Below are 20,930 nucleotides of genomic sequence, written 5' to 3'. Positions count from 1 at the left end.
GGAGCGTTTAAGCTATAGCTCAGTGACGAACATTTTATGTCATCTCTTTATTGGACTGTGTACAGAACCTCTTCCCCTCAGAAAAAATCGGAGAAGAAAGAAAGGGGGGTCTGTATTAGGCTCTATTACCAGCCGCTGTTCGGCGGGGAGGATCAAAGATCGAACCCTGGAGACGGCGGACATCGAGCCTAGGTCTGTGCACAGGCTATCTCTTTATAACCCTCATAAGCAATTGTTGTCTTGTCTTGGTAAGAATGTTAATTTTTGTTTTGTTTCTATTTTATTTTTGTATTATTAGGTAGTTTACGTACAAATTCAAGCGAGTACATTGACCACAATTGAATGTAATTACCCTTATCTCAATTATTTTTAGCCAACTGAATTAATGAAGGATGTCTTAATTATTTAGTCACACCTCTCCACCCCCGCACACCCCACGGGTTGGGGGGTGGAGCCGCAGCCAGACAGCAAACTAGGCTCGGTCCGGGGTGGAGCATGGGCTCATTTCCACAACAACGGCTGGTAATCGAGCCTAATAGGACTAGCAGAAAACCCGAGAAAGGAGTCTCATTCCGACAAGACGGGGAAGTAAAACTCAAATTAAATAGTTTTTAATGAAACTGTCTATACCATGATAAACTTAACTTGGTGAAAGGCGTGAAACTTAAGGGGTATTCTGGTTAAAAGCATTGTTTTTCTTTTATTTCCGCCCTTTTTCTTTAGATTTCATTCAATCGAAAAATAACTGAATTTGTTTTGATTCCTTGATTGAATAATATTTGGATGATTTTCCGAATGTCTTTATAGTAGAAAAATTAGGGGGAAAAACACTCTTTTTTTCTTTAAGAATATATTTTATAAGAAATTATCGAGGCGGAAATTCGCAAAATCTTAAGAATATGTTAATAAACTCAAGGCTGAAAAGGATATTATTTTGTATGTTGAACATCTGTCAATACAATACAAGTATATTTTTTTTAACGTAACCATGAAATTATTTCTTTCCATAGGCGTACGGGCTATTTTTTGCCAGGGGAGGGGGGGGGGGGGGGGGGGGGAGCGGGGGCGGTAAAACATTGGCCCAAAAAATTTTGCAAGTTGCTCAAATTTTTACAAAACAGTCGAATAGAAACAAGGGCCGATGCAACAACATAGGCCGTACTGGCATATGAAAATGGCTCGATACAGTTTTTCAGAGTCAATACCTGCCAAGTTTGAGCATAAACTACGTCGCCATAAACAAACATTTTTGGAAAAATTGCCACCACAGTTGTATTGAATAAAGATGAGTGTGATCAGGGTTGCAATGACATCGGAATTGTCATAGTAACGAAATGAAGCCATTACCTATTATGCTTGCAGCAATATTTCTCCGTGGGAACTGTTCTTCCAAAATCGATCACAAGAGCTTTTTCCTCCAATAGTCGCCTCGATGTTCGTAAAGTTAAAGCGGAATCTGTAAGAGCGTTATCGAGATATTTTGGGATAAAGTTTTTATCGTTGGAAAAACGGTAAAAAAAAAAAGGAAAATGTTATCTGTAGGAAACGATGCGCTTTTGACATGCAATTTCACCTCATAGTAGTTTCGATCTTCTTAAAAAAGTGGTTGAAAGATCATGGAGATAGCTCCGGCCAATTGCTACAAAGAAGGATTTGATTAGTATGTATCATGGCGCTCTTGTTAGCGGTTTTGTAAACATTTCAGTCTACTTAAACAAATTAGTGAATAATTTTTAAACTGCTCGAGAGATTTTTTTTAAAAAACTAAGATTCTTCTCGTAATTAAAACTTAGAATTAGTCAGTCACTTCTTCACTTTCAGACCCACTGCTGATGCTATCTGCCATACACTGTTCTACGAGCGGAGATGATTCTAGAAAGTTTAATAGGCGGAAGTTTATTCTAATAAATTCACGAGTGGAAATAGCCCATTGCAGTACAGTGTCCAACAATTAAAAAAATCAGCATATGATGCCTTTCCCTTATAACCATGCAGAAACTCGTCACGTGCTAGGCAGCCACTGTCTCGTGCCAATGTAACTGGATTATTACGCCAGGCAGGCAGGAGAAAATAGAAAATATCTATCTCTTCAAAAGAATAATAAAAACATGCAGACGTCTATAAAAACTGGCTTTGCCCAAATTTTCTCGTGCTGCCCAAAAAAGCTGAGTTGCTCAAAATTTGGGGGGGCTCCAGTCCCCCTCGCCCGCCCGGCCCGTACGCCTATGTTTCTTTCTCTTAACGGCAAAACGAGAAAAACAAGAATATCCAGCCTGGGTCGGAAAAACAACATTCTTATAAAAAGAAAAGAGTGTATTACAACTTTTGGAGAATTGATAAAATATTGGATTTGGGGTTTGTTAACATTTAAAATATGACGTGAATGATTAGTAGACAAATACCAAGATAAGGATGTCTTAACATTCAAAACATGCCAGACTTTCGGTGGGTTGTAATCTGACATGTCAGCCGTCTCTTCCCCAGCCCCCAACGGGAGGTCAGGCGAGAAAAAAATGGGCGGAATCGTGGAATAAGTGTAGTGTCGTTAGGAGAATCGGATCATTAGTAACTGAAAATGTTTAGAGACTGTGGTGGGTTTAGAGATATTAGATGGGTTGTCAACTGGTTTGCGGTGTTCGTTGGAACGGCCTTTAAGTTGTCGTTTAGTTTCTCAGACTGTTTGAGGCAAAGCTGGTACTGTACTATTTAAATAACGTTTCTACAGTTGGCTTGCATTAAAATGTGGCATTTGGTATGCAGGTTTGAAATGTTACAGCAATTTAAGCTATCAATCGTTGTTGCGGTTTCGTAACTGGGAAACTATGAGATAAGCCTGAAAACAAGCTTTCCACATACAGGGAAAATGCGAGAGTTGAATAAGGGTCAGACGTCGAAAGTGGAGGGGAGGGTGAAATTTCAAAGGAAACGGGTTTCACGTTCCTCCCCTCCCTCTCCTTACCTCTTTTGCGCCTGCCACGCACTGGCGCGCAGGCTATGAAGGATTACGCGCGAGTGGTGAGAGAAGCGAGACGCGACGGTGTCAGAAGGACACTCACTTGCGCTGAACTTTCAACTTTCCGATTCGCAGGTTACCGAAACTTCCTTGCAGACAGACACATGAACGGATGAATAAATAGATAGGTTAGATAGATCCACTATAAATAACGCATTTTCATTTTCTCACTATTACACCACTCATTTTACAGGACACAGCACTATAAAAGTCAACCCACTGTTTAGTTTATTTGTGCAAAGTATTTCTATTCGCAGCATTTGAGATGCAAGCTGATATCCAAAGCAATCCAGACTCAGATAGCCTGTGTACAGACGTCCCCCCTCCCTCAGGAGGGGGGACGTCTGTACACAGGCTAGATTCAGACTGTGGACAAAGAGTTTCGAACTCCGCTGTTGGTTCGCGCGTTTTCCATGTTTCCTTTTTTCGATTACTTATGAACCCGTAACAGAAATGGCTGGTACAACAGAAACCATTCCCTTTAATGGATGCCAGTATGGGGTCTCCCATGTTTCGATTCCCGTTTCCGCTACACTTTTCCATTTACCCAATCCCCACCGCGAGAAAAAAGGGTGGAGACAAAAGCAGATCTTGCGAGCGGTGTTGTATTGCAAACGGTTATTTACAAAGACTTGTATGGGATGTTAACGGTTTTTCTTAAAAGAGAGAAAAAATGTTATGTTTTTAAATAGAATCGACTTACCATATTGCCTTGTTGTATTCTTTGTTGTTTGCCCGCGTCTCAGGCCGCTTTGTACCCTGGGTTCCTGAGGATATTTTTTTCCTATCGACACTGATGGTTCGCGGCGAAGCCGCGTTAACAAGGCACAATAAGAAAAAAATATCCTCTGGAACCCAGGGTAGCCGCTTTGAAGCGTTTTCGGCGAAAATAGCATTTAAAAACATAACATTTTTTCTCTCTTTCAAGCGAGCCTTTGTAAATAACCGTTTGTAACACAACACCGCTCGCAGGTAAGAGTCACGTCCGCGTTCCTGTAGTGAGCTTGGGACGCCTGTGATCAACATGGCGGACACCGATGACATAGTAAGAGAGTTTACGACAGATGTATCTTTATACGAGAAAGGTAGACCGGAATACCTAAAAGAATCCGTCGAATTTCTTCTCAGTTGTGTTGGTGCCCTGCGGTCAGCAAACAATGAGGCTACAAAACTGCTCGAGATCGCAGCGGGAACGGGCAAATTTACCCGAGTGATGGCTGAAATATTGACTGAAAAGAAAGCGAATGTGAAAGTAATTGCCAGTGACTCTCAAGAGGCAATGTGCGACATGTTTCGACGTTGCGTTCCCAGAATTGAAATACTTCGTTTCCCTGCAGAAAATATAGGTAAGAAAGGCTTCTTTCCCTGGGTAAACCAAAGCGGGACACCTCTAGAGTGGGCTTATGAGGGGGTAGCAATCTTCCAGTATGCAGAGTACCAGGCCTGGAAAGTATTCAAAGTGCACACAAGAGCCTTCAGTTTTAAAAAAGCTTATTGCGCACACCAAAATCTTAGCATTGCACGCGGCAGCGTTGGTCTAGGAGATTTTCACCTTACCATGATATTTTTTGCCTGATCTATCCTACCCTCTCAGTTCTCCCACATCATTTCCACATCCTTTGGGTAGTACTTGGTGTGGGTAGTACTTGGTGTAAGACTGCCCACAATGTCCCGGGCCACCGCCCATACTGTTAGTACTGTAGTAGTACCTATGGTACCCGCAGGAGCTGTGTAGTACCTGTGGTAGCTGTAGTAGCTGTTGTAATACCTGTAGTAGCTGTAGTACGTGTAGTACCTGTAGTAGCTGTAGTACGTGTAGTAGCTGTAGTAGCTGTAGTAGCTGTAGTACGTGTAGTACTTGTAGTAGGTGTAGTACCTGTAGCAGGTGTAGTACCTGTAGCAGGTGTAGTAGCTGTAGTAGCTGTAGTATCTGTAGTAGGTGTAGTAGCTGTAGTAGCTCTAGTAGGTGTAGTACCTGTAGTACCTGTAGTATCTGTAGTACGTGTAGTAGGTGTAGTAGCTGTAGTAGGTTTAATAGGTGTAGTACCCGTAGTACCTGTAGTACCTGTAGTAGCCGTAGTAGCTGTAGTAGCTGTAGTAACTGTAGTAGCTGTAGTAGTAGTTGTAGTACCTGTAGTAGCTGTAGTACCTGTAGTAGCTGTGCTAGCTGTAGTAGCCCTGTAGTACCTGTAGTAGCCCTGTAGTACCTGTACTAGCTGTAGTAGCTGTAGTACCTGTAGTAGCTGTAGTAGCTGTAGTAGCTGTAGTAGCTGTAGTACATGTAGTACGTGTAGAAGCCGTAGTAGCTGTAGTACGTGTAGTACCTGTAGTAGCTGTAGTAGTAGTTGTAGTACCTGTAGTAGCTGTAGTAGCTGTAGTACGTGTAGTAGCTGTAGTAGCTGTAGTACCTGCAGTAGCTGTAGTACGTGTAGTAGCTGTAGTACGTGTAGTACCTGTAGTAGCTGTAGTAGCTGTTGTAGCTGTAGTATGTGTAGTAGCTGTAGTAGCCATAGTACCTGTAGTAGCTGTAGTACCTATAGTACCTGTAGTAGCTGTAGTAGCTGTAGTACGTGTAGTAGCCGTAGTACCAGTAGTAGCTGTAGTACCTATAGTACCTGTAGTACCTGTAGTAGCTATAGTACCTATAGTACCTGTAGTACCTGTAGTACCTGTAGTAGCTGTAGTAGCTGTAGTAGCTGTAGTAGCTGTAGTAGCTGTAGCAGCTGTAGTAGCTGTAGTACGTGTAGTAGCCGTAGTACCTGTTGTAGCTGTAGTACCTATAGTACCTGTAGTACCTGTAAAACCTGTAGTAGCTTTAGTACCTGTAGTAGCTGTAGTACCTGTAGTACCTGTAGTAGCTGTAGTACCTGCAGTAGCTGTAGTACCTATAGTACCTGTAGTAGCTGTAGTAGCTGTAGTAGCTGTAGCACGTGTAGTAGCCGTAGTAGCCGTAGTACCTGTAGTAGCTGTAGTACCTATAGTACCTATAGTACCTGTAGTAGCTGTAGTACCTGTAGTAGCTGTAGTACCTGTAGTAGCTGTAGTACCTATAGTACCTATAGTAGCTGTAGTAGCTGTAGTAGCTGTAGTACGTGTAGTAGCTGTAGTAGCTGTAGTACCTGTAGTACCTGTAGTACCTGTAGTAGCTGTAATAGGTGTAGTAGATGTAGTACCTGTAGAAGCTGTAGTTGCTGTAGTAGGTGTAGTATCGGTAGTATCTGTAGTAGCTGTAGTAGCCGTAGTACCTGTAGTACCTGTAGTACCTGTAGTAGCTGTAGTAGCTGTAGTAGCTGTAGTAGCTGTAGTAGCTGTAGTAGCTGTAGTAGCTGTAGTACCTGTAGTACCTATAGTACCTGTAGTACCTGTAGTAGCTGTAATAGGTGTAGTAGATGTAGTACCTGTAGAAGCTGTAGTTGCTGTAGTAGGTGTAGTATCAGTAGTATCTGTAGTAGGTGTAGTACCTGTAGCATGTGTACTACCTGTAGTATCTGTAGTATTTGTAGTACGTGTGGTAGGTGTAGCATAGTAATAGTTTTGCATGACCGCATCATTGTACAATATTGCAAAAGCATACCTATTACAATCGAAATATAAAACAAACAACACCAATAATGAACCAAGAAAAAATAACTGCATTACTAACATTGAATCATGTATTTTCATACAGGAGGAAATAAACTCCATAACTAACTCGTTTACATCATGGTTCTTCGAATCCTTTATCAGTTTCATGCTTTCTGGAGATGATTTCTTGTCAAAGTCCGGTGTTATTCGATTGATTTTCATAAGCTTGTGCAAATCGTCTTTTGTACTTTGTAGAAGGTTCCATTCAGGACTCACATACCTACGTTTATATTCTATATATTCTCTCGCCCATTAGTTTATATCAGTCCCTTTGAGTATGGACTCGGTTTCACTGCCTTATGCCTAATAATTATCCAAGTTTGGTCGATTGACTAAAGTGAGACTAGTCGATATAAATGCTTGGAAAATTTGCTGGAAGGTAGAAAGGAATCTTTACAATTCCTTACACCACTGGACGCCCCTACTAAGGCTGCTACAGCTACTCCAGATACCACAGCTACTACAACTGCTACAGATACTACAGGTACTACGGGTACTACACCTATTAAACCTACTACAGCTACTACACCTACTACACGTACTACAGATACTACAGGTACTACAGGTACTACACCTACTACAGCTACTACAGCTACTACACCTACTACAGATACTACAGCTACTACAGCTACTACACCTGCTACAGGTACTACACCTGCTACAGCTACTACACCTACTACAGGTACTACACGTACTACAGCTACTACACCTACTACAGGTACTACACCTACTACAGCTACTACACGTACTACAGCTACTACACGTATTACAGGTACTACAGGTACTACAGGTACTACAGGTACTACAACTACTACAGGTACTACAGGTACTCTAGCTACTACAGCTACTACAGGTACTATAAGGTACTACAGCTACTACAGCTACTACAGCTACTACAGGTACCACAGGTACTACAGGTACTACACCTGTTACAGGTACTACAGCTACCACAGCTACTACAGCTACTACAGCTACTACAGCTACTACGGCTACTACACGTACTACAGGTACTACAGCTACTACAGGTACTACGGCTACTACACGTACTACAGCTACTACATGTACTACAGGTACTACAGGTACTACAGCTACTACAGGTACTACAGGGCTACTACAGCTAGTACAGCTACTACAGGTACTACAGCTACTACAGCTACTACAGCTACTACAGCTACTACAGCTACTACAGCTACTACAACTACTACTACAGCTACTACAGGTACTACAGCTATTACAGCTACTACGGCTACTAGAGGTACTACAGGGCTACTACGGCTACTACAGCTACTACAGGTACTACCCAGCTCCTGCGGGTACCATAGGTACTACTACAGTACTAACAGTATGGGCGGTGGCCCGGGACATTGTGGGCAGTCTTACACCAAGTACTACCCCATCCTTTGCTTACACTGTTTGTTGCCCTTCTTTTGGGGGAACTGGACGGTGAAGCATGAACATACTTATAACTAGGGGAGTCTGGGGGCATGCTCCCCCAGGAAAATTTGAAATTTTTAGGCCATCTAAAACAGCTAGCGCTGGAAATGCGCCTAAAACTCGCATCCTTCTACTACTTAGCCTCTCTATGGGCATGCACCCGTATTCTGGTACAACAAATTGTATTGCACGCGGTGCACGCGGCTAAAATTGGTTGTGCATGAGATTTCGTTGAGTTCTGCCATAATCTCAGGGGCGGATCCAGGATTATTTTTAAGAGGGGGTGCACTCGTCTCTTGCTCTACTTCAACACCAATAAACCACATAGTTTTTTTTTTTTGCAGAATACCAGTTGTATTAGAAAACCTCAGGTCATCTCGGGGGGGGGGGGGGGGGTGCGCACCCCCTGCACCCTCCCCCTAGATCTGCCCCTGAATCTGCAGACTGGACAATCTTTAAAAGGTGGCTGAAGTTACGTACCATTCATTGGAGAGTTATTTGAGACGAGACTCGTTGCAGGCATAAAGGTCAAATTTGGCAAGAACAAAATATATTTTAGAAGAAACTGCATTCATTAGATTTTAAAAATGCAAGATTTTGAGCATGGCAGCATGGATGATTTTAAAGAAGCCGCAAATTTTGAATTAAGGAGGTTCATGTAAAATTCAGTCATGTGATTTCCTTGTGAATTACAGCTTACAATAAAGAACCCTCATTGTTTGTTTACATTGCTTATGAAGTCAACAAAACACTGCTCATGTGACATATCAAAGGGGACAAAAACTGAATAAATTTCTACTGCAACTTCTGGGCATTTTTCTCAGCTTGCCCTTGCCCTGTTTTCTTTAAAAGCTTATTATCCCCCCACCCACCCCCTATAACTTGACTTGTCTTATATACTCTCTCAGTTTTTTGCAAGTTGGTGACTTAACATAAGAGAGGTCCTTTTAAGGGCGGGGGTGGGAGGGTTGTATATGTATCTCTTGTCTGGATTTCAAACCTTGCGCGTCATGTAACAGAAGGAAGCCTGGAGCCTGTCAGTTTTTCACTTCGTATAAATTGCAGTTGTCTTCTTTACTGTCAGTTTTAATGTGCCTTTGAGTCATTTCTCACTATATCATCTGCTGTTTCAAGGCTATGTCACTCGTCAGATTTTACCTTAACCCCTTTAAGCCCAATGTCCACATATAAATTCTCCATACTGATCTTCATACATTTCTTTAAAGAATTAGTTGAGAGGGTTAAATAACAGATCAAAGCATTTTCTCCTTGGTAAACACTTTATTAACTTTCATAACATTTCTCTTGGCAAGATATGGATATTGTTAGGAGAAAAGTTGTTGTTGGTTACTATTGGGACTTAAAGGGTTAACAAGGCCTCAACATGGCAGGAGTCCAGGACTCAAGCACCACAAATTTTAACATGCAGCTACTTACTGGGCTTCTTTTATGTTTCAGCCTTTCCAGATGAAAGTTTTTCTGCAGTCATATGTGCTCAATCGTTTCACTGGTTTGCAAATGCAACGTCAGTTTCAGAAATCTCCCGTGTTCTTCAACCGGGAGGAAAGTATGGGATGATCTGGAACCACAGGGACTTTTCCGTCCCCTGGGTGCGTGCCATGCAAGATATCATTGATCCGTTTGTCAAACAGAAGGATATGCCCGCTGATCCTAGAGAGCTTAAATGGATGGAAAGTCTAAATAATTCTGGAAAATTTACTTCAGTGGAAAGGAACACTGCATTTAGAACATATCTGGAAGGGGATATGGATTCAGTATTGTCTGTGGTTATGTGTATAAGTGCTATTAGCCAGAGCAGCAAGGAGAAGAGAGTTGAGGTTGAAGCTAAGATCAGAGACATCTTGACAAACCACCCTGACTTAAAAGGGACAAAAGTGTACAAGTTGCCTTACATCACTGATATTTGTTGGTGTACAAAGAAATAGCTACGCAATGATAAAATTTTTGTTTATATTTTTGAATGTCATGTTACAGGAGATTTTAAGTACATTAAATCATTTTTAATGATCAAATTTAACAACATTATATTGCGTACATTGTTTGAGTGTCCCTAATTTAGTTGATAGAGGGTTAAAGTGTAGCGAGATTTTGGATATGGATTTAATCCCCAAGGCCAGGCCATTATTCAGGGAGTTGACAAAAATTCAAGGAAGAAGGGAATACTGCTTTTGTTTTCAGAAAATGGTTTCACCTTCACTTGGACAGTTCTTTGTTGGTAACATGTATTTTCGAGTTTCCTTTTTTTCTGCAGTGAGAGACAAAAATGGAATAGAAATGTTGATTTCGTTTACTCCACGCCCATAACAACAAGAAAGCAATTCCTGCTAAGAATGATTTTATTTTTCTTTTTAAATGAAGAGCAAAAATACCAGTATTTATATCAAAATACAACATCTGCAAAACAGGGCAAGGCATTTTACAAAAAACACTTCATCCTGTTACCAAACAAATTCAATAAATATTTACACTATATTTTACATAGCCACAGTTTCTAAGTTACACACAATCATATAATTTTTTTATTATGAAAATCTCCACATGGGAGTTAATATCATTTTTAGTTGACCAATAATTTTCTTACTTGCTGTGGTTTTCCAGCAAACTACTATCCACCATTTATATTATAAGCCCTACAGGAAGTATGGTTTTATGGAAGAGACCATGGAGTCATATGACAACATGAAGGGGAAAGTTTGTTTGCCACTGTCATTAACACTGTCTTATACAGGTTGATACAAGGTCTTATACAAGGCTGTACATGTGTATGCTATCTCAGTCATATTGCATGAAAACTATCTGCTAGCCATTGTTGGTGAGGATGATGCAATTCATTGAGCTGATCAGACTGTCTGCCTTTGCTTGCAGTGGAAGCTCCCGTAGCTCTCCAGTCTGAGCTCTCTCTACACTTAATAAGTGCATTAAAGAGGAACTCACAACTCCAGCTTCAACCAAAAGAACCTACCATTCAGACCTTTTGACTTGCAACTATGCTTTTACAGTCCACGTCAAAATTTCTGAGTGGCTTGTTGAACAAAGAAGCTCCCCTGATGGTGAAAACCTTACATGGTTTACAACACCACAGTGTCCAAGGAAATCTTGAAAACTTCCCTCACTGTAATCCATAAGTTTCACAAGTCGCTCTAGAAGCATAACAAAACAAACAGTGTATGTTGTGTTAACTTTTAATAAAGAATGAAATTCAGTACTATAAAGAATGAAATTATTGTATGCCTGGAAAAACACGAGCAATGTTTGTGTTGCTAACAATACAGTTATGGTCAAAAGGCCTCTAGTGGTAAGTGATGATAGCACACTTTGTACTTTGCACCTTCTTTCTGTTTTACAAATCCTGTTTTTAAGTAGCTTACAACTCTTATTTCCAGTCATATCAAACATGAAAACGTGACTGTCAACCACACTACTTGTCCCATACACTGTGCTTCAAAGCACAGGTTGACAAGAAAGGACTAATTTTTCAAACTTAATTTTTGAATTTCTTTGAGAATTACTAATTATTTGAGAAGCTATATGAAGCATTCCATTCAGTGTTTCACCTGATATCCAGACACCTTGACGTCTTGGCTGCCTTGATGTCTGCATATTGGATGATTCAATACATCTAATACATCAATCACATTTTAAATGAGTGAGGAGGTGGTTTACCTGCTGTTGCGATAGCAATGAGATGTCCTTTGGGTGATACATCCATAGATGTTGCCCACTGTGTCAATGCAGCTGTTCGCACAACCTAACATGTGGTCAAGATAAGTCACTATTTTCGATGAAGATTGAAAGAATAGGGACCTTAAGCAATGAAAACATTGACGTCGAAGACATCAAAAATGGCAACTAGAAGTTGATATTTTCTCTCTTTCAGCGATCTGTTTTGACAAATTGATACAGTGGCAGTTAAAACAAAGGCATTTAGATTTGATGTGAGTCAGAAGTGTTCCATCAAGCGAGACATCGAACTTCCAGTTGCTATTTATGACATCTTGGACGTCAGCATTCTTCCAGCTTAAGCTCGCTTATGTTTGCAAGTGCTTTGGTTTAAAAATTTGGGGCTCTTACTATAAACGAAAGTGAAATTGCAGGTATTATTTCCAGCAGGGTACAGAGAAGAAAATTTTTTGAGGACATCATTTATTTACTCTTTATAAAACACTGATTTCCAAACAGCAAATAAGGTAGCAGCTGTGCTACTATTCTTCCACTGTATCCTGTACCACAGTCATCCAATACAATAATAAAACCCCAGCAGTAATTTCCAGAAGGTGCTCCAAGACCCTGGAAAAACGTTTTTTAAACATCCCGAAAGCAGTGCAAACCCTTGCATTGCTGCCTTGTGTGACTGGATCATGTCTTTCCAACAATGTGTCACAATGAAATTGGTTTATTGGATTGTCTGCATTAGAACTGTTTCTTAACTGCCTCACTGAAAACTGCCCCTTAAGGCTGTTGTCCTTTAATTACTTCCCTGATGAAAAGATCCATAAGTGGTGACCAGTACATAAAACAACCTTCAATAAGGTTATCTTGGAATCAGAACACTATCTATCTGAGTTGTTGTACCTTTTTTTGAGAAAGACTATAGAACTGCACCACCTTCTGCATGCCATAGCCAGTGTACACAATGATGTCAGGGTCTGCTGGAGAGAACTGGGCCAGACTGGGTGGAAGTTTACTGTACTGAGCCTGTTGAACAAGCACCACCACGGTGTTATTACACTCGGTTTTACAGTGGTTGACTTTAGTATACAGTCGAACCCCCACAAACAGCCACTTCTCTACAGTGGCCATTTTTTTGGCGAACATTCCATACATTCACCCTTGTTTCAACCTCTCTACAACGGCCACCTCTCAACAATGGCCCAAGGCTGCTGCCTAAGAAAAATTTTAGGGAGCCCTTCGGGCTCCTAAAGTTTAAAGTTAGGAGCCCAGTTTGAAATCCATGTATTGTTTTTCCAAGATCATTACATAGGTTATAGAGGTTCTTGCACACTTTAATAAGAATTCGCCGGGCCTAATAAATAACACGTAAACAAGAATTAACCGAATTATTTACTTTCATACGTTGCAAACTGGTACATGAAATCGAACATCAAGCACGTCCAGTCGATAGCACGCAAGATAGCTTCCCATTCTCGCCACAAAAAAGTTATCAAATCGACGAAAACCCAAGCAAACGATGAACTGCACGAATGTCAACATAGGCAACAAACAGCCCATAATTTTGCTATTCCATATTTGGAAGTCAAATCTCAGACCCAGTCTTCAACTGCCATCCGGACTCGGAAACGATGGCTTCGTTCGTTTCGACAAAGCTTCACAGTTGAACACGTTAGGTTTACATAATTTACGGTTTATTTGTGGAAATTTTATACTGCCTAATCGCATCATCGCTAACCATATCAACAGTTCCACTGTTTAAAGTCCTACTCCAGCTAAAGGAATATAATGTACAAGGAGGTTAAGTCTAATGCCGTGTGTTAAGTCAGGCGCCCGCGCGGGCTCCTTGTACCGAAATTTGGTCGCCCATGCTCTTACCTTGGGCGCCTCTGGCGACCGGGCGCCCGTTAGGCAGCAGCCTTGTGGCCGCTTTCTTCTGTACCAAGGTGGCCGTTGTTGTAGGGAGGTTCAACTGTAGTGTTCTGACTGGTTTAATCGGTACATATTTCCCACTAAAAGTGAATGGTGCTTTCTGTCATTCAGTCTCATACCTGAACCAAATGCCCTCATCAACAGTTGAATGTAGCCAAAAAGTAACAAGCTGCAGCCCAGGGAAGTATAAACAGTCCCCAAGGGATGTAAATTTTGGCACTGGATTTTTTTGTCTTTTAAGCATGTTTCACATACGTCATTACCAAAACCTGAAAATTGATTTTGATGGATAATGAAGTTGCATATCTTGAAAGACCGATAACATATTACTTTTTTTAGTTCAAAAAGCCTTCAGTAAGCTCATGTACCGGATCTCCTCTTCTAAGAGCTTTTCCATCAGTTCCAATAGGTGGTGCAGGGAAGGTCAGCCAGTCCACCAGCTCACAGAAGTCTTTGGACCAATCGGCACTCCAGATGCTCACACGTCGATCAGCACTTGCAGCCAGCCACAGAAGTGGAGAGGATAGAGGGTAATGTTGATCCTAGCGAAGTGCACAGCAATTCTTACTTAAGATATCTTCTAGACTGAAGCCATGTTTTAATATGTAAAAAGTGAATTCTAAGTTTTTACGTATTTATTTTGCACCACCATCAGGTATCTTAGCATGCTGGTTAGGAAATGATGTTGGTGAAATGCTTTGTAAAGCCAAACCTACATGAAGGAGTCACTTACTAAAGCTCCATCCAGTAACTTATCGTTTTCACGTCAATAAAGCCGTCACGCAGTAATATTAAGCAGTCAGTTGGCTAAGAGTGATGGCTAAACATAGGTTTAACTGTTCATTTCTTTTAATGCAGGCCATTAGACGTCTGTGTGATTATATACAAGAAATAAGTTAGCGCCAGGTACAACTGACACACTAGATTCCTTCAAAAGGTGCCCATAAAGAAGTTTTGTAATAACTGCTGAGAATTCACTCCCTGGCCACTGAGGGATCCATTGTACCAAGATATTCCCAAAATGAGCGATAATTATACCAGTAACAAAAGGCCTGTTGATTATTCCTCGTCCCTTTTGGACTTTCAAATACTCCATTCATCTTCCCAAGACTGGATGTTAAAAACTGAGAAGGATATTCACGATTACCTGCCACCTTCAAGTAATCCGACACAGCAACAGCTACTTACCTTGATTGAAGAGACATGAAGACATGTGATTGGAGCGCCCCTGTGGTCATTCATTAGCCTGATTGTAAGACCTGTTGAAGGGCTGCTTATAGCTAGCAAACCATCTTCTGCTCCACTAATTATAACTCTTCCTACATGTTAATACAAAGAGAACAAAAAATATTTCCATAAAAGTTCATCTACGTAGTAAAAGGGCTTCAGCAAGTAAATTAGATATCAGTGAGCAAGGTTAATTCTACCACCGCTATAATTATTTCTGTTTCTACTCTTAACTCTTCTACATCTTTCTTAGGTAAAACTTGTTTTTGTTGATGACACAAAAACTTTGGGTTACGTCCTTACCATCAGCGGAGAATGAAATTGTAGTGATGGAAGCACCATGAGGCTGCATCTTCATGATCATCTCCACTTTTCCCAAATCAAATATTCGTATGGTGCCATCACTGTAGCCAGCCACACAGTGTGAAGGTTGAATGGCAGTCTCAGCAGGTGAGGGCTGTGGGTGGACAGTGGCTACTGTCTGTCCCTCATTTGTGATTGACTTGGTGGGAGTGGCTGCGGGAACTGGGCAAAAAGACACACAGTTACAGGTCTGAAAGAAAGCAAACATAGTTGGTTAATAAGCCCTTAAATTCAGTAAATTTAATACTTGAAGACAAATTATACCATGTAAAAGTGTTACCAAAGTGATTCTATTTTGAAAGACATGATGTGAGTGAGAGGGATACGCAAGAAAAAGTTTTTTTACTTATTACCTGTTCAAGGACTTGAAATTGTAGATGCTCCAAGCTGTCTTTACTCCAGAGGTGTAAGACACCATCAGCACTAGATGTAGCAAAATATTGATCATCTGGACCACTGAACACCAGGTCACTAATCTGCATCAAACACAAGGAAAACGTGAGAGTGCAGCCATACAAAAACATCAGGCAGGGGTCTATGTTTGGATTTATTTGTGGTTCAAATTCCATTCTTCAATGACTAAACAAAAACGAGGTGTTTATAATACAAAAACGGCAATTTTTATTTCTGAACTGCCTGACACATATTCAAGTTTGATGAACTCTGAACCAATTCCATGCTTGTTAGTCTGGCCCTAGTTTTCCAAAAGGTTGATACATAAAAAAATTGTGCTATGAACTGCATGATGATTTAGCCATTGGATTGTGCTATTCATTATTTTAACGGGGACTTTTATACTACTTTATTCCCATCCAACTTGCTCTGTTTGGGTTCCTGACAAAATCCCCCGACCTGTATTTAGTACAGAGCATTTACCTGTTAAGGTCCTGTAACTCAAAACCTAACACCTTCAGTTGTACCTGCACCCAAATACCCAATGTTTTCCAATGTTAGTCTTATAGTCAATAGTAGGTAAATATGAGCATTTTGCTGGACACCTGCTTCTTTAACAGGGCATTCCTCACCTGCTTAGCATGCCCACTGACAAGTCTAATGCTGGTTCTTTCTTCCCAGTTGACATACCATAATGTACCTGATGACGTGCCAATGATACCCTGAAAAATGAGACCATTTTTAAAATTTGTTATGAAACTTTTATTTCTTTCTTAAAAACAGAAACTCAGGATGACTTACATTAGGCTAACGATATCTAACACTCACAGTTTCCAGTGCTTCATCAAAGGAAGCAGAGGTAATAGCACCATCTAGAGTCATCTCATCTTCCATAACAAGGCCATTGCTGGACAATCTAAGACCATAATATTTTCACACAAAATGACGTGATGGTAAAGAAATAATCAATGGTGATAATTTAATTTCTATAAAATTTAATTGAAACTACTGCAGCAGTATAATTTCAGGCCTTTTAAGAGTTGTCAAGATAGAGCTGTGTTCATGGAACATGGCATATTGCTCATTTACAAAGACTTACATTACATTGCCTCAGGGCGAATTGAACGACACTTTTAGTCTGAATCGAGGGTAAAATTAGCAAAATAATTTTTAGGACAGACAGATTCAAACTTTATAGGAATGAGAAAGTATGTTCATCACAAAGGGAATGCATTCAAAGAAATTGTTTTAAGAATACCTGGTGCTCTCCCCAGGAAGCCTCATTTCACTCACACCCACCACAGACCACAGACGGAGATTTCCTGAACTGCTCCCAGCTATAAGGGTACCTCCATGCCCCATTATTAAGTCTGCAAATTAATACAGTGAGCAAAGTTAATCAAATGCACTTATACATGCTTAGAGAGAACAAATCTTTTTTCCAGACTGGAATAAGATGACCATTACTTCCTTGAAGAAGACTTTGGTGAGAGCTAATCAAATGACATGGTAGTCTCATGGCAAGATAGGCTTGCACATGATGTGCATCCCTGCTAGGATAAGCAATGCCAAAAGCATCCTTTGAGCTGGTTGACCCTCTCACTCCAAATAATGGGCAACCAAAAATGAATTCAAAAGAAAGTTGAACTTTCTTGTTGTACAAATAAGTAGTGCTATGCAGAAGTTCTGTCAAGCAGGTTTCATTTGAATGGTAACACCATGGATTTCATCAACAGATGTAAAAGTTATAGAGAAATCGATGACATAGCGTAGGAGTGGAAGGGTTTACAGAAAACCACACAATTTCAGCTCAGTTAGGACAAAGGAAGATATTTTTTCAGCAGGGCAGCAGCTGTCGTTAACCACAAGTCTCCAATAAGCTCGGGTTTGAGATTGTCTTCCAGTATGTAAAGGGTTCTATTCTTGTCAGGGATATTTCCTTATCACAAGCTCAACATTAAGATCTATGATTTATCTTTAAATAACCCACTTTTTGTTCTCTATCAAAACAAATCCATGGACTACATAGCCACCACTGACATTGGGCCATAAAAAGCTCAAGGGATAAGAGGCCCCGTTTCTGTTAGAGACTGGATGTAACATTAAAGTGTCTGTTAAGTCCTTACCAATTTCTGTCGCATCTCCTTCCCAATGAATAAAGCACTTGTTTTGCCTTGTGTCCCAAGCTGAAAGCATCCCTTTATAGAGATAAAACGATATCACTTGATGCGCTTTTCACACAGATGTTTGCAGCCTAAGGTTAGTTAACAGAACTGCACTGCTATGTTGAGGCTATGTGCTGGGGATGCACAGTAAGCTCCTAGGGTGGCAATCCCTACACACAAGGTTGTCATTACAATGACTATGACTGGATTGCAGAGAACTTTGATGTACACAGAATTCAATACAATAATTCAATTACAATAATTATCCATGAACAACCTCACCTGCACTAGTTCCAGCATACATAACACTGTCTCCTGCATACCATAATGAAGTAAAAGCGTGGTACTCGTCTCTCTGTAAAAGATGTTATGATTTTTCACAGAAGCATATAACCCTATGCTTCTGTTTTTCACTAGTCAGAACCAAGAATGTTTGACATTATAGTATTTATTAAAGAAATGAGGGAGAAAAGCAGATAAAACTACACAACTACAGAACACTGAAAAAACATTATTGTCCTAGAAAAGAATTTGATGGCAGAAATGGTGAAAGCAGGCTATAAATCACAATTAATACAAAGCTCCACACAAAAATGACAAAAAGGACATTAGAACCCTCTCACTGGTACCTTCTTAGACTGCATAAGTTCCTCTGGGACCTCTGGTTCATGAACCTGAAAGGTAATTAATTAGATTCATGTTATTTTAACCCTTTCGCCCCTATACCAAGTTATGGCAAGATTATTTGCCAATCTGTAGATGAAATTCTATGATGCTACTAATCATATAAAAGCTCTTTGGCAGAACTTCTGCATGGGGAAAACTGGTTTCATTTGACAAAATTTTACATAAGAGAGAACCAGAGACTATTCTGGTCATGTACAGATTTTTTACCTTTAACTGTCATCTACTAATACTTTGTCCAGATTTACACTTCATTAACAACAAGAATTGTCTAAAAGCACCACCAGTACAACTTGTCTTGACACATAATTCAAAAATTATTTCTATACTTTTGGATGACCACATCACTGCCTTAAGAGCCTTTTCACTCATGTGGCCAGCAGCTTAGATGCAAATTTATACGAACAAAAGAAAGCTTTTGCATAAGAAAAAGGTTAAACTTCCACCGGATTAGTTTGGGACACCAACATGGCTGCCATTTCATTGTTTTCATACAGCAATATGGCAGGCATGATGTCATGAAAAAGCATCAATTTTTAGATCTATTGTATTCCTTCAACATACATGATCACACTTTAAGTCAAGACTTTATGGAGCTCTTAATTAGCAGGGAAGATGGCAATGACAGTGAAACATTACAATTAAAATCAATTCAATATTTTTTCTAATTTTTTCACAATTATTATTCCAGTGCACTTACAGGTTGTACAAAGTAGGTGAGACTTCCTGGGGGTTAATTCTTGGGGACCACACCCAAGTTTAAATAGAGAAAAAAATTGGTTTTGACGTGTTTATGTCCTCCTTAAAACGTTGTGCCATGATATTTCCTTCTAAGTCATGCAGTAAAGACAAAGAAATGAGCCAATCAAGTGTGATGCATGTGCAGAGTTATTGTTTACTCAATAATCCTGTTGCTTTACTGATGTTGACAGTGCTTTTGCCATCATCATTGCTACCACTCAATCTCCCTATCGTTATGTATGCTACACACTACAATGGCAGAACCTTACATTAAGAGTCAGTTTTTCACCAGTTTCATCTAGTAGCCAGAACAACACAGAACCATCTTGTCCCACTGAAGCAAACTCATTTGCAGTATAAGGATCCCACATGACATCATGCACAGGATGTCTTGCATATGAAGCAGTTAGAACAACAAGATCTCTGGTGCACCACACAACCACTGAACATTCCCTGTAATCACCCACAGAAACCAGGAATCTGTCATCACGGGCATATGCAAGGCAGACAACCTCATGCTCATGGTGGGAAAGATCCTGAAGAAAAACAACAACAAAATAAAATCTTTTATTTAACACTTTAAATTCCAAAGATGCTCAGGCTTGGATAAAGCCTAAACCTTATTCCGCAAAACTTGAATAAGATTTGTGCCAGAGATGTACATCTTTAATTTTAATAGCCACAACACCGAATCTAAACTAGGGGGAGGGGGAGGGGAGGGCACTTCCACACCAAAATCCTCAACTAGAAACCTAAGGGGCACCCCCATGACAAAAGTGCATTCCGGTCTTGTGTGTTTTCATCTGAAATTGCTGGTGGAAATGCAAGATCTGCTAACCTTAGAAGAGAGAAATAAAGCAACAACTTAAGGGTTGTCCACTTGCCTTTCATCTAGGATGTTAATATTATTTACCTTCTTGCACACCCCTTCTTGTATGTTCCACAAACAGATCTGACTGGAATTAATGTCACTGGGTCCTGAAGCTGAGGCCAGAAACAGGCCATCATGCTGTAAAGCTAGGGTAGAAATCTCTTCTGCATGCCCCATAAGGTGACGTTGAGTGCCAGAATGAAGGTCCTCTATTACTACAAGGCAGCCACTAGTATATGCAAACAGTCCTTAAAACAAACAAAAAACAGCATGGATAAATTGACAGGAAACCTGGCTGGCCACAAACATAACCAACTGACTCCCATGATTTTCCTTGAGTGCCACTTTGTTGCGTTGCTTTTGTCTAGACAAATGCAACAAATGTTTGGCTTCTAGGTTTGGGTGGTGCACACATAAGTACATAAGTGTACATAAGTTTAAATATTTTCCTGTTGTTATTTTTTTTCTCCCTATTCTTTTGATACTTTTTCCAATCTTCAAAGCCAGGTTATTACTATAAACAATGGATCGGACTGACACTTATTTTTTCCTTAAATTAAACTTGAGCTGTGGTAGCCTGCAAAAACAGCCGTTTCTCCTTGCTCTTGGCCTCTGTGGATGTATCGTGACGAGGAATGTCTGCAACTCAGCGACGGAAATTCCATACTCATGACGTAAATCAATGTTTACATAATAGTTCCAGTAGTCATGGGATGCCAAATGCAAATTTGTTCAATTTTACGTTTCTCCTGGCCAATTTTGGTTAAGTGTTGTGTTCATCTGCGAACGAGCT

The 20,930-nt window shown here is 40.3% G+C and overlaps 2 protein-coding genes across 2 annotated transcripts in view; one reads left to right on the top strand and one right to left on the bottom strand.

The window, feature by feature from the left end:
• The first annotated feature begins 4,082 nt into the window (after positions 1-4,082).
• Positions 4,083-10,033, top strand: LOC140941392 (uncharacterized). The gene is made up of 2 exons (XM_073390385.1): positions 4,083-4,359; positions 9,530-10,033. Exons 1-2 carry the CDS (start codon positions 4,227-4,229, stop codon positions 10,015-10,017), a joined length of 621 nt encoding a protein of 206 aa, XP_073246486.1. The 5' UTR covers positions 4,083-4,226; the 3' UTR covers positions 10,018-10,033.
• Positions 10,034-10,418: 385 nt separating this feature from the next.
• LOC140941393 (WD repeat-containing protein 90-like) overlaps positions 10,419-20,930 on the bottom strand; it is a 30,254-nt gene continuing 19,742 nt past the window's right edge. The window contains 15 exon segments of the mRNA XM_073390386.1: positions 10,419-11,232; positions 11,756-11,840; positions 12,665-12,787; positions 14,062-14,235; positions 14,882-15,012; positions 15,224-15,473; positions 15,637-15,759; positions 16,309-16,398; positions 16,505-16,592; positions 16,935-17,046; positions 17,803-17,874; positions 18,124-18,196; positions 18,471-18,515; positions 19,536-19,802; positions 20,180-20,385. Coding sequence (XP_073246487.1) covers positions 11,078-11,232; positions 11,756-11,840; positions 12,665-12,787; positions 14,062-14,235; positions 14,882-15,012; positions 15,224-15,473; positions 15,637-15,759; positions 16,309-16,398; positions 16,505-16,592; positions 16,935-17,046; positions 17,803-17,874; positions 18,124-18,196; positions 18,471-18,515; positions 19,536-19,802; positions 20,180-20,385 — 1,994 coding nt within the window. The 3' untranslated portion in view covers positions 10,419-11,077.

This window comes from Porites lutea, chromosome 6 (genome assembly GCF_958299795.1).
Source record: "Porites lutea chromosome 6, jaPorLute2.1, whole genome shotgun sequence".
In the NCBI taxonomy this organism is placed as follows: Eukaryota; Metazoa; Cnidaria; class Anthozoa; order Scleractinia; family Poritidae; genus Porites; species Porites lutea.
The sequence above is the reverse complement of the archived record's forward strand: the minus strand, read 5'-3'. Positions and strand labels throughout refer to the sequence as shown.